The sequence below is a fragment of the Oreochromis aureus genome, linkage group 19 (assembly GCF_013358895.1).
Source record: "Oreochromis aureus strain Israel breed Guangdong linkage group 19, ZZ_aureus, whole genome shotgun sequence".
Lineage (NCBI taxonomy): Eukaryota > Metazoa > Chordata > Actinopteri > Cichliformes > Cichlidae > Oreochromis > Oreochromis aureus.
The window spans coordinates 26269059-26283334 of NC_052960.1; the positions used below are offsets into that span (position 1 = coordinate 26269059).

General features: G+C 40.1%; 1 protein-coding gene and 1 long non-coding RNA gene across 2 annotated transcripts in view; one reads left to right on the forward strand and one right to left on the reverse strand.

Annotated features, from left to right (window-relative positions):
- Positions 1-14276, reverse strand: part of syt16 (synaptotagmin XVI) — a 49540-nt gene that overhangs the window by 7137 nt on the left and 28127 nt on the right. Inside the window, exons 2-6 of the mRNA XM_039603616.1 lie at positions 11598-11771; positions 6980-7210; positions 4382-4599; positions 450-911; positions 150-339 (exon numbers count right to left, since the gene is read on the reverse strand). Coding sequence (XP_039459550.1) covers positions 150-339; positions 450-911; positions 4382-4599; positions 6980-7210; positions 11598-11771 — 1275 coding nt within the window. The remainder of the gene's footprint in view (positions 1-149; positions 340-449; positions 912-4381; positions 4600-6979; positions 7211-11597; positions 11772-14276) is intronic.
- LOC120434945 lies at positions 808-4122 on the forward strand. Its single transcript, XR_005609443.1, has 3 exons — positions 808-919; positions 3718-3786; positions 3940-4122. It is a non-coding gene; the product is annotated as an uncharacterized LOC120434945 (long non-coding RNA).

Sequence of the window (14276 nt, forward strand, 5' to 3'; positions counted from 1 at the left end):
AGAGGAAAAGGGATGAAGAAGAGAAGAGAGTGTTAAGAATGCCATTTCAGTGTGTCTGGACGTTTTTGGCATGTATACAGTGAACACGTGTACCAAATGTATATAATTCAAGTGTTCGTGTGTGTGTGTGATAGAGGCTCCCTGCAGACCTGGTGGCCTGTTCATGGCAAGGTTTCTGAAGTGGCTGCCCTTGATGAGCTCCACAGACATGCGTCCCGTTGTGGCATTGTAGGAGAGACCCACCAGCAGTTCAGGGACGCCACCATGGGTCAGAGACTGGGTTGATGAGGCGCTGTCGCTCTGAGAGACGGCAGACAGGCTGAGCTGGGAGTCGACACTCTGAGGAATAAAACCAAGTATGGTGGCTACAGATACGCTGAACAGAAACCTCCCAAAATCCTTTTTAAATTCAGTTACACCCAAAACTTGACGGCATTTTTCCTACTTACCTTCAGGTTACTTCTAGGCTCCAGGACTAGTGTCGTTTCCATCGTCCCCCCGTCTGCGTTAAGTCCTCGTAAACGCAGCACTTTCTCCCCCATCATTCGCTCACGTGATATTCTGCTACCCAGCGCGTACAGCCTGAACCTGATAGCTGACTTCTGGAGGTCGGACGGCTCCAGGCGCGAGAAGCGAAACGTCTCGTTGAAGTGCGGGAGTGAGCCTTTCTGCACGGACGTCTTGTGTCGCTGTTTCTTGGAGGGCAGCAGGACCACGTGCACCTGCCAGGCACTCATCCCGCTTCGAGCCTTGTCGGGGATATCTCGGGCCGCAATCACAGTGACCAGCAGTTTTTCTGCGGCAGGACGGTACTCCAGGGAGAGGACCAGATCTCCACACTTGGAGATGGGAGTTCGAGGGGAAGAACAGCCTGGCTGAGACGAGACTTCGCCAAGAGGAGGTGGCTCTTCCTGGCAAAGTAAGGAGAGAAATCGTCACAAACACACTACACCAACCTGTAGTTTAACCTTTTGCTAAGGAGGACAGCTGCAGTCAGTGGATTCCAGTGGTAACCAGTTTATGACCTAAATAAGCAAAAGTATGTTAGTACAAAAAAATCTGATTGTCACCTTCTTACTTCAAGGGATTTTCTTTTTATTCACCTGTCAGTCATAATAATCTCTCTTTCAAATGTCCAGAGAGACAAACTGAGCAGAAATCCGATCCTGAAGCAGACATAAGCCCCCTCCTGCTTCTCCCCCACCCCTGCAGTTAAAGGCTCCCGTGCAGTCAGCAAACACAACATCGATTGTGTCAAGTGTTGACAGAGCAGGCCGAGTGTTGCCGTTGACATGGCAACCACTGGGGAGATAAGATAATCAGAGGGCTGCCGAAGTCTACTGGATGTGCAGGTCAGGAGATGCACACATAAAAGATCAGAACATGAGAATGGACCTCCACCTGAAGAAAACCATTAACGTTTACTAAGCTAGCACTGCTGCTAGTAACAGGAGTAGTAGCTCATGTGACCAGTGTAGTAGTGGGGTTGCATCAGTATAAATGTGTAAACAGTAAAAGCATAACTTTCAATTTAAATGTCACAGACCTGTCATTAGTGGCCCAAGTTAAATGAAGGAATATTACCTTACAACGCTATAGTTATTAAGTTATTTTGTTTACTAAAGTATGAGAAATAAGTTTTACACCACCTGTTCCTACTAATTTTTTTACTAGTTGTTGTTGTTGTTTTTTAACATATTTTTTAAGCATATGTTCATTTAGTTGTGATAAAAATAAAATCAGAGACATCTTTAATAATCCCAAGTAGCAGTTTTAAAAGAAACGATCACAAGCAGTGTCTGTGAACTTCAGAATACCACATATTTAAAGCTTATCAATTGCCATTGACCTAAAAGACGGCCTATCAGGTCAAAAATCAAAAAGCCCCACAAGATTCAAACTGCTCTAAATGCTTATATTTCTACATGTCCTTGTTTTTTTATGATGGCACTGAGAGCAGATGTAAGTAATTTGGTCATAGCACCCTGCTCTTAGCAGCCCCCCATCCATGTAGTCTATATTTCAAATTTATTTGAGAGGGGCAGCCAATCAGAAGAAAGTCAGTTTAAAAGGAGAGCAGTTTTACAAATGCCAATTTAATGCTTAATAGTTTGTCATGGAAATATCAGAATCATAGTTTGTGATTTAAACTGAGGAAAGGTTCCCATTAAATATACACGTTGCTCATCACTGGAGCTGCACTTGCACAAGCCATGGTTTCAGGTTTAAACAAACTGTAGCTGTTGGTGTCCACACACTGAAGTAAAGGTGTGTAATTGTCACTGACAGTTTCTTCTACAAGTGAACGTTTAAAAAAATAGCATTGAACAAACCTGAAACTTGAAGGTAGTATGAAACAGGTATAATGGCAGTAAACATAGCAGAAAGGGTAGTATTATTAGCAGCTGTAATATTTGCTGTATCTTTAACCACGAGCGGGGCTGTTATATAACTCTATAAATAAACTGCTAACAAAAAAAAGACTCTCCTGGGTTTCTGTAGCTCTGCAGCCCCTCTGATCCAACCTCATTTGTTATTTATGAAGTGTTTCTAGATTTCAGTATCACCCTGTGTGTGTGTGTGTGTGTGTGTGTGTGTGTGTGTGTGTGTGTGTGTGTGTGTGTGTGTGTGTGTGTGTGTGTTTGTGTGGGAGGTGTTTACAGCACAGATTGCGCCCAATTTCAAAGTGTGATTCGGTCACTAAGAGGTTGTGAATTATACGAACACACAAACGATATACACACATATACAAAAAACACAAATACCACACAGAGCAGGAATATTTGCATACTTATATATGCACACATACATATGCAGATAATATAGCAGATATTACCAACCACAATTATAACTGTGCCCCATGAGGACAGCACTAACATTAATGTTAGTGACTGATAAAACAATTAACCTCTCAAATAATTAACCATTAACTTGGCGACTTAAATTAACAACTAAAATCCTCAAAATCAATGTGAAATCAAGATAAGCTATTAGTATAATCAGTCTTATAAAATACATCATTGATTAGAAAGTGGTTAATAATTAAAATAATAAATACAATCAATGTTATATCTCAATAGTCACTGAGGTTGAAGGATTTGAGTGTTCTGCATAAGCAGAGGTTGGCAACATTCACTCCTATACAACACTGATTACGGCAGCATATGCATTAAAGACAGTTGATTTACTAAAGTAATTAGCACAAAGGTCTCACTAAAGACTGAGACTAAAAGAAGAAGCAAAGAAGCATGTGTATGTGTGGCAGACAGAGAGAGCAGTGTGTGTGTCTTTCTTCTGCAACATAGCTGAACAAGTGACCAAAGAGAAGAAAGAGCATGTGTGGCAGGATCCTTACATTTCCTCACCATGTGCAAAGGTGTGATGGTGCCAGCTCAATAATAAAAGTTGGTAGTTAGCATGCAAGACCTTGGTGCATGTAGCAAATGCAGGAACCAAACCATTAAGAAGATCATCATAAAATAAATGAAAGTCCATATTTTTAACCCTGTGTTATGAAAAACTATGATGTACCAGGGTGGTTTACTAGATAGTGGATCAGTCATTGATCAGAGTGCTACTCCATGTGTTAGATCCAAGCAAGCAAGTGTTGTGTTCTACTTCAGCTGCTGTTCTTAAAGGCCCAGACACACAGGAAACTTCTCTTTGTTAGCTGCGTTAGCACTCTGAGCTAACATGCTCTGCTGTTGTTGCTCCTAGTGACTGTGATCAGAAGCTCTGGAGCTTGCAGAGGTCAGAAGAGTGAAGAGCAGGCTTTCCACCTCAGAGGTAGGAGTGAAAAAGAGCTGATGATATTGAATGAATGGATCTACAGCCTTGCTTTGGATCGTACGACACCATTATTCACAAATAAATAAGCAAAAAGTATCAGCCATTTATGTGAAATCTCAGAGAGCCGTGGTTGGTTTGTTTCTTCCAAAGTGAACCTGAGCGGCTTACCACTGTAGAGTGGTAATCCTCTCACAACTGAGTGACGATGATACCTCTGCCAAGCATGATGGGAACAGCAGGGCCGCGGTGAGCTCAATGACCCTGTTAAGTAATCCCTGCACCACTTTATTTATTTATTTACTTTTAACTTTCTGGTTACTGATGTGAACAAATGACTGCATTTGTTTTCCATTTTCCTAGGAAAATTAAAGACATGAGGTGTGGCTCAAGACTTTTTGCACAGTATTGTATTGCAGTATTGAGTGATTGAAATTAAGAAAATTCTCTGATGCGTTTATCCAATAAATGCTTCTTTTCCTCATTTAAATAGATGTAAGACAGTGTAAACTTAATGCTTGTCTCCAGTTTTACAAGGTCCAGTGTAATCAAATGCACCAGTGACTAGAAATGATTTAATGTCTGATTGTAGTACCTCTGGGGTCCAGGCGGAGGGGCTTTCTGTGACCTCATTCTTGTCCTGATCCACTGCTTCCGCAGATTGCTGGTCCATGCTCACGGTGGGACAGTCACTGGAGGCCAGTGGGTGGTCTCCTGCAGGTCTGTCCAAAGAGAGCACGGATGCCCTTTCTTTTGCTTCTACCACCGCAGAGAGCGGATCCTGAAAACCCTGTTGGCTTTGAGCTGCTGTTTCTGCAGGAAGAAGCGCATTTGTTTTTATTCTGGTGGTGAAAGGATACTTTATATTTACACTGGAGATGGAACTTTTCATCATCCTACTTTTATTTCACTCACTTTTATGGTTAAAAGTGCAAAATTCCTAATGGGAAAAGTAACAAAAATGTTACACTAGTTAATATTGTGCACTCACAGCACTGAAGATGGACAAGCAGTTACTAATAATCTTTAGATTATTTGAATGTGTAGAATGTATGTATGTCATGGTCATTTATGGCTTTTAGTTATTTTGTTGAACTGTTCTTTTTCCAGGTTAAAATGATTGTACGACACATCTTTAATGATTTCAAAAAGCAAGAACTGCATGCACAAGTTTGAATTTATTTGGGATTTTCTCTAACCCACAAATGGCCAAAATTACAGATGCAGGCTCAAATATATACATACATTCTCCTAAATCCTTTAGTAAGTGGTGCTGAAGGTTCTACGATGTCAATTAATGATTGACTACAACTGGTAGTTTGTTTGACAGCATTCATTGTATGACCAATATTCAGAACAATGGAAAAGTCCCAGGAAGTCAGTAAAGATATGGTCTTTTACAGCCTATTTTAAACAACTGCAGATTCTAAGATCATCAACCATACATTCAGATGTGTTACCACTTTGCCAGTGTCTGGAAGAAAATGCAAATTGGGACCCTCAGATGAGACGAAACTAATTGCAAACTAGTAGCATCAATGCTCCCTTTGAAATAAGTTTTACATCATCATGGACCGAGAACCTTAAATCCCTGCTCTGAAATTTAACTGCAAAATACATTGGAAATTTTTGCACATCAGGTACAATGACTGGAAAACTGTGAGTTGGTGCCTCAAATTTTTCAGCTTGATTAAGAAACTTATACTTGAATCATGAATGTAAAATGTATGTGTAACAGTATGTATCCTCACCTAATGTATGTGCTCTCTGTGCAGTAATCCAGCAGTGAAACTCTTCCTAACAGAACGAGGTGAACATGTAAACATAGCTGCCACCTACATCAACACAAATTACTGAAATGAGACCTAGGTGGACATGAATATCTCCTCTAGTATACCATCTAATTTAGTCTTAAGGGTCTAAATGCAGTTTTCTAACCTTGTTTAGCACAGCAGTGTGTTAACAGGAGGGATATTGTGCAATTTGTCAACCCTTGGCCTTTTCCTAACGCAGGAACACTCGGAGAACAAGCCGTACCTCAGACCAATCAATAGCAATTATCTCCAATTCTCTGTCATTAAGGTCGGTCTGACTGTTATATCAATGGCTGCATAGAGAGTTCACCATGGCAACAAGCTGAGGTGAGTCATCATCCTCTGTGTGTGTGTGTGTGTGTGTGTGTGAATGTTGTTTATAAAGGTGGAAAATATATAACAGAAGCTGAAACAGAGTGACCCTGACCAAACCATGTCACCACCCCCACCAACCACCTGCTGCTCATGTTATAATGAAGAGTAAGTTCAGGATTTTTCTAAATATTTGTCTGTGATTGCTGTAAAAAAGCAAATAAGGGTGGTGTTCGTGCAGTAAGTTATGTAGCAGCCGAACGAGGTGTGAATGAGATCATGTTTTCACAACATACACTTTGGCACTCTCTAATTAAACTATCAGTGTGTTTGTTACATGTAACTTCAGTTTTGTTTAACCTCTCAGGGATTCTGATTGGCTGATTGTTTTTTTTTCCCTTTGTGCTTATTATGTGTTTTTCTATATTGGTTTGCTGTAATCTTTGGAATTGGCACAGTCAGAAGGATAATATCAGTTAATTACAGTGCTGGGCGGTGCAGGTAGAGACGATAACCCAGATTGCATTTTACTGAATAATGTTTCTTTTTTTTATTAATTCCAGTTTTTAATTAAACTGTATGAAAGCTCCGTTTCACTCCTGAAAGTTTAAATTTGTGACATTAACCAGTGAGACTGTAACACAAATTAAAACATAAGCTTTCCAAATAATTTACATGTGCGAATGTGTGATATGAATATTATATTAGTTTTTTATCCTTCTGTGATTTTGATCATTTGATCCACCGGGACACAAATCTCCAAAAACCACAAATAGAGTAAACAAAATAGTTAAAAAAAAAAAAGAGAGCTGGATTGTTTGCAACTTTCTAATTCCTCCTTATCCTCCTCGGGCTTTTCTTAAAACAAACAAACAAACCAACAAGCACAAGAAAGTGTCATATGCCTCCATCTTTCCACGCTCTCTCCCTGAGCTTTTTATAGCCTCTAATCTCCAGGAAAAACAGTATTTGAGGCTTTTTGGATTCATCAGGACAGATTAGTCGATGACTACTGCTGGCTCAGTCTTTATCTATCATTATTCCCAAATCAGCATCTGGATGAGTACCTTCACAGTCTGATGGCTCAGTGCTGCCCTCCTCCTGGTCTGATAGTCGGGTAAATTTGTGTCGTCGACCCAGTGACAGGTGAGTCTGCTGGGGCTGCTGTTCACCGATGTTGGCTGCTGCAGTACGAAAATTCTGTGAACGAGACACGGACACCTCAAACTGCCTTAGGACCTCATCTTCGCTGTCTGACGAGCTGGAGGCATCGTCGTCGTCGTCACCGTAGCTGTTCACTGGAGGGAGGTAAAGACAGGGAAACAGAGGGACTCACATATGGGAAAAGCTGGGAGAGTTCAGGAGAGGAGGAGAGGAAATCCAGATGAAAGGAAAACATTTGAAAAGACACTGAAAAAACTAAAGCAGAAACTTCTTGGACAGACTATCCTACAGACCCAAAGGACACCAACAGAACTAAGAAGGTCAAGAGCCTCCAGTTTGGTGTACACGCCAGTTAAGACTTTGAAGTCTTATCAGTCTGTTACTCTGTCACATGCCTGTAACTAGAATTTAATTGCACTTGACTGTATGGCTATTGTTGTCTGTGTGTTTGTCAAAAACACAAAAGGTTTTTTGTGAAAGAACAATTAACTACCACCTACCAACCAACATGTTAAAACCATTCAGTGTTGCGGAGGAGGAAAATAATTCCTCTACGAGAGGTAAATAAGCGAGATCACATTTAAAGCTGTGCTCGGCCTCAGTCTGTTCAAAATAACGAGGCGTATTAGCATTAGTGGGGTTGAGGGTCACTCCACTACCTTTATAATTTCACCATAACTAGATAGCAACAGCTGAATGAGTGACGCGGCGGTGGAGCAATCGGCCCCCTCTTCTCTAAAGTGCAGGTCACCGTACCTGCCTGAGCAATTGCCATGGTTACATACAGAACAGAAACAAGGCTGTACACACTGTGTGGGCGAGCAAGGCTGATTGGTCTGTTAACTTCTCTCTTTTTGCAGACTTTTACAGTGAAGCAATGTGACTCAGTGGTTATACTGGCTGAAACACATGGGTTATTTCAGATCAATTGAGGGGCTTGCCTGCTAGAAACTTAGAAAGTGACATAAAACCTGGGATTATTCTGACTAACAGAATAGTTTTAATAGGTTTTTAATTGCATCTGAAGGGAGATGCTCGTATGTGTGGATAGCCACTATGATTTTGACATTTATGCAGAGTAAAATATTTTCTTCAAATTTCTGTTTTAAACTGAAAACCTTTTTTCTTTCCATTTTTATTCATACACAATCCTCTTAACAAATACAAATGTTATCTTTTTTAAAGGTTGTGCACTATTGTTCTTGTGGGAAGCTTTAATATTCAAAGACATGTAAATAAACATTTAAATGCAGAACAAAATTTAAAAGAAGAAATATTTTGGTAACAAACAAGCAACCTTTCAGAGAGGTCTGGTCCAAACTTAAGGCTAAAGAAAACCCAATCCTCCACAGCCTAAGCCACACCTACTACTTGTTTGGCTGTACTCAGTGCTGCATACTGAACAGCATGAAATTATGTGGTACTGAGTAGTGAAATACTACTCAGTATTTAATATGTATAGCCTTACTTGTTGTTCAATTCATTAGATCTGTATTTAATATTTTCTTTTTTAGTTATATATTTATAGGTCACATTATTATTTTCTTTCTTTCTTTTTTTAAAGCAATTTTTGTGTTTCTATTTCTTATTTATGTCTTACTAAGTTTACTATTCTATTTCTATTTATAAAGAACTGATGTATTAATTTTACATAATTCAACACGTTTATTTTTTTTTTACATTCAGTTATGCACATATCGCTGTATTTATTTATCTCCAAAGGTTGATTCTGTTCATCTGGACGTAACGTTTTCAGTGGGAGAAACGTTTCATCACTCATTCCCCAACCTTATAAACAATCTTATATTTATTTATGTAAAATTTATACATTTGTTTATTTGTGTCTGAGTGTTCATAAGGTAAGAAACACTATCCTGACCTCAAAGACATTGATTGTTGTTTACAAAAGGCTAGGTTAAGAATTAGCATGTGTAGTTGATAAGAATTGTTTGCTTATGTCGGATTCACCCAGAAAAAACGAATTCTGCTTTTGACTACGATCAGGACTACCCAGCTAATTCGCACACAGACAGAACAATAAAGAAATTACATAAAAGGAAAAAAAATAACAGAAAAGTAAAAATCCTGAAATAGCCACAATAATTGTTTCTGTGAGGAAAAGCCATTTTAATTCAATGCTCTTTTCATTTCCAATATTTGGTTATCTTTTTATTTCTGTATATTTATACATTTATTCAGTTATAATAAAAACATTTTTCGTCCCACACAGAAAACACAGCAGCTATCACACTGCCAGATGCTGGTTAAGCTACTAGGAATACAAAATATAAAACACAATGTTTTAAATACATTTGTTTACTACTTAATTCCTTCAGTGTGATTCAGTTTTTTACTCTATAGAATAGGATAAAGAAAATCTCTTGAGTTAACAGGACATTCACTGGTACTGTACTTGTCACTTCCCAACAACATACCCTGTGCATAAACCTGTATATGATTTTCAAAAGCTACAAGACAACATATCAAGTTGTCACAAGGCACGGGATAAAAAGACATTTCTGGCCATGTTTTACAGTTTGAATTGAACTCTAATGTTCTAACGCTAATGCAAATGTTATACTAAGGTAAACAGTTAAAAAGACCAGATACTTAAGCTTATTAGCCCTCAGTATTGGAATACTGATGAAAATATAGGTCAAATTAACCTTGAACTTTTAACCTTGTGCTAAACCTGAGACTACACTTTAAGTTAAACCTGTTTCCACACACAGTTTGACTAAACCTGAGTTTTCAAACAGCTCCTACCTCATCCAGTGACACTCCACAGAAGTTCAGCTGAATCTTATGAAGAGACTATAAACAGGATATGCTGTTTGTTCAGGAAACTAGCTGGAAATAGCAGAGGCTCCACCTGTTACAGGTGAAAAACTAACAAGCCAATGTTTGCTCACAGTTTGACTCACAGTCTCCACCATCCTACTGCAGCAAATGTGAACATGCCCTTCTTTCATTTCTGCTTCCTTAACAAGAGCAAATATGGGTTTACCTCTGCTGACCACTAGTTCAATTTGCTCTTCATGCTAAAATGATTCAGAGGCTCTCAACCAGATCCGAGCTAGTTTGAAGGATTGACCCTCTTCAGGAAGCTCTCAGCAGGTCTTTTAGAATTTCTGTCAGCATTAATACAAATTAAATAATTACATTCATCAATATTCAATTTAAGAATTAGGCAAAGGAAAGAAATTGTTACTACTGAAGAAAAACTCTACACAAGAAATTCCAGAATCATCTTGTTTTCTTCCGCGTATAAATTTGAGGGTTGCAGGGGGCTGGAATTTATCCCAGCCGTCATAGAGCGAAAGGCACGGAGCACCTTGCATGGACAGGTCACCAATCTGTTGCAGGGCTAACCTTAAACCACTTTGGTGATTCAGTGATGTGTTGCTGAAGATAAAGGTTTGACCAGGAAGTTCATGAACAGTTCATGTGGCAATAAAAGATCAAAAGCGGCAGTCGGGAATGAAACCCAGCGGAATAACAAGAACAATGTGCCAAAGAACAGTGGGAATATGTTAGCTATTAATACACTGGGACTGGACACAGGTGGGGATGGGTCAGGTGCAATACAACAGGTTTTTAAACAGGTAACTGGCACCATGTTAGCATCTTCCCAGTTGGATCGGGTCTAATAGATGTTTTCACGGCAGGAACTCTGGTGTGGTAGAGGCCTTTGTCAAAGTAGGAAAGGCACAGCTTTATTTAGCATTAATGGCAAATGTATTCCATCTTGACTAAAGTCTGCATCATACAAATGTGAATTTCAAAATCATTATAATCATTAATCATTATTATAAAAATCCCATCTACTTTATATTCCTAACCGAGTACACAGTATTTGATTTTGAAGTGTCGTCTTCAATGTAAACGTGGCTCGTGGTCATGACAGGCTGTGGGACATTAAATAAAAGTTAACCTATGGTAACCTTTGCACTGCGTGTTTGCACTGTTTGACAAGTGGGAGGAAGGAAAAAAGTTTAAGTGGGTGAAAAAATGGGAACAAAAGCTGCACCCTTAGTATCCTGCACTCTATGTTTCTTTCTGAATTTCCTTGGAGGTGGAATTTTCTTAAAGCTTTCACAGCGTTAACATTTTTTAATCGTGAACAGCTTTGTAGCAGTATGCGGCTGAGTCACGCAACTCCCTCTCTCATAGATACAAACTCGCCCACAGAAATCACTGGACGAATACAAACTCTCCCACGTTCGCTCTCTGCTGCTGAACAGTTTAATTGGGGTCAAACTGTAAACAGGAGACGTGTACTTTCTCTGAGATGTTTCTAGTTGAGACAAACCTTGAACTTGAGTGTGGCAGGACTCACTGGTTAGTAAAACTTAAAAATCAAACACCACAGTTTTGCTGCTTCTCAGTAAAATGTATCATTTTTGGAAGCTGTCCTGTGAATTTATTTATGACAAAATATATATGTGATAATTATGGACCCTGGCTCTCCTGTTAGACACGAGTAGGCATGTTACTGTCATTGAGTTGTCAGTCACTCACCGAGGCCCTGACGGATTCCAGCCCGTCCTTTCTTACGACGACCATGTACCTCCAGGCAGGGGAGACCGCCGACACGTGAGAAACACAGTTTCTTGTTGATGAAGAGGAAGAGGACGGCCAACGCCACGATGAAGACACCCACCGCCGACAGGAAGCCGATGGCCTCTGGGGTGACTGGCAGGAGCAGGGAGAGGGAGAGGGGACACACAATGACACACTGATCAGACCACACAAACAGACAGCCTGGATACATGCGCACACGTGCACACACACACACACACGCAACAGTACGCATGGTACATGTGATACACACAGACAGACAGGTGAAACTTTAGTAGTTGAAATATCTTCAGTGCCTTGCTCAAGAGCAGAGTCAGTGTAAAAACAGTTTCACAGTTTGTTTCCTATGCTTAACCAGCAAATCAACTTTGCTCAAGAGAACTGTGAAGCTAGAACAGTAAGGTTTGAGGACAACATTTTTTCTGTCATATTTTTAAGAAACCAGTTCTGGAAATGCATCATAGTCTGTGCTGGTCCATTCTATGCCAATTACAGGTCAAAGTTCACTGTTTCACTGCTACAGTATGGTTGTGTCCAAAATCACTCACTAATTCCCTACTCCCTCTATAGGGAGTTCTATGAGAAGGACCATGTAATGGTGAGCCCATTATCAGTAAGAAAAACAGTAATATGATTTGAGTGATCTTTTTGGCAAGTATTTTGGAATATTCCAAGTGCACTATATAATTTATATTCACTAAAAATGGGACAGGAAAACAATAAAAACAGTCTATGGTCCAGAGACTAGTGAGTGACTTCAAACACTGCCTGTGTTGAATGAATAGCAGGACAAAACTGCTAGCATTAGCCTGACAGCTAGAATCTGGCTAAGAATATACAGTAAGTTAGCTAGTTAGCTGGCCATGCTAACCACTGCAGCTTGCACATGGTGGGGCAGGTGTGGATGACAAAAGCTGCTGATTAACCTACATTATGGTCTATCATACTAATACACCTCTGAAAAGTATTTAAAACTTATAGCGTTAAAAAAACAGAGTCAGTATAAAGAAGGGAAAGAGACAACAGCCCTGTTGTTGTGTGTGATTAGGACTGCAGAGCTACAGTATAAATCTATATTTACTCATTGTAGGAGGAGTTTATAGAATGATTAACTGGAGAGACTTTGTTGGATCAATAAATAGCCTAGATGCAACACAGCAAGCTCTCAGTAAATAAATACTTATCACAAGCCCATCCATTTACCATCTGTGATGTGTGCATTAACACTTTATGTGCTGTATATTGCTAATCTATATACTGCCTGTACACTACTACACATAAGTAGTGAGCCAGTTCCCCTTTCTTTATATTTTGTTTCCAAGGATCTGTATTTTTAAAAAACTGTTTTAAGCTGTCTTAAACAACAGTTCTCCAGAACTTCTTCTTTTATTTGCTGCAGTTCATTCACTTATTTCTTTCAAATCCTACCTGACCATTTTCAGTGAAAATATTTTGTTTGTTAAACCATTTAACACTGAGCTATGAATCATTTAAGTATAAAAAAGGCGCCTAACTCAAGGGATTAGTGCTGTAAATAACAGGGAACTTAACATAGGACAAACTTTAAATAGCATCTTTAGGCACTCTGACACCACCATCCCACATAGCAAAATTGGTATGGCCCGGATCAGGCCCACACAATGTGCTTACACATGGCCCACATACCTGAAAGAATGACGGCCCTCTGGTGGCCCAGACCTGGTTTGCCAGAGGTAATCCACACATGGGCCAGCACAAGGCCAGTTGCACACACTCGTGGTCCTGTGCTGGCCCATGTGTGGATTACCTCTGGCAAACCAGGTCTGGGCCACCAGAGGGCCGTCATTCTTTGCGGTATGTGAGCCATCTGTAAGTGGTGTGCAGCCACGGACCAGTTGTAGACACACTACTGGCTCTGTGCTGGCCCAGAACAGTTTCAGCTCTGGCCCCAGATGTCAGCCTAATGTGTACCTTAATCAAGCTATGTAATAACAACATGTGCCAGAACATGTAAAACAGTGCAAAAGTAACATGACAAAACTCTGTTCAGACAGTGAAGGGACTAATTCTTATACAGCGCTTTTTTAGTCTCCCGGATTACTCAAACTGCTCTATATAACATGCCACATTCACCCAATCACACACTTTCTCTTAACTGAGTGCTTTCTAATTACATTCATACACATTCACACTCTCGACACGTAGACTGGAGGAGCCAGGGATCGAACCACTAACCTTCTGATCAGTAGGTGACCTGCTTTACCTCCTGAGCTACAGCCATCCACTTGCAAAGGTGAGTAAACCCTCACTGGGTTTTGGATAAAGTGTACACTCACAAACCTTTCAAACCTGCATTTGAAACGTTGGCTATCATAGCAGTATAGTATTGCGACATGGCATTTGGGTCTTCTAACTAAAATAGGAAAATAGGAACATAAATAGTGCCATCATTGCCAGAGCTGGCCCACATCTGGTTGACATACACCCTGCCATGACACCAGTCAGTCAGAAGTGCCAGCTTGATGCCGGACCCAGGGAAGACCTGTTTTCTATGGGCCTGGGCCACATACACCAAACCATAATCGGGCCAGATATGGCATGCCATCACATAAACAGTGTGGTCATTGCCAGACCTGCTGG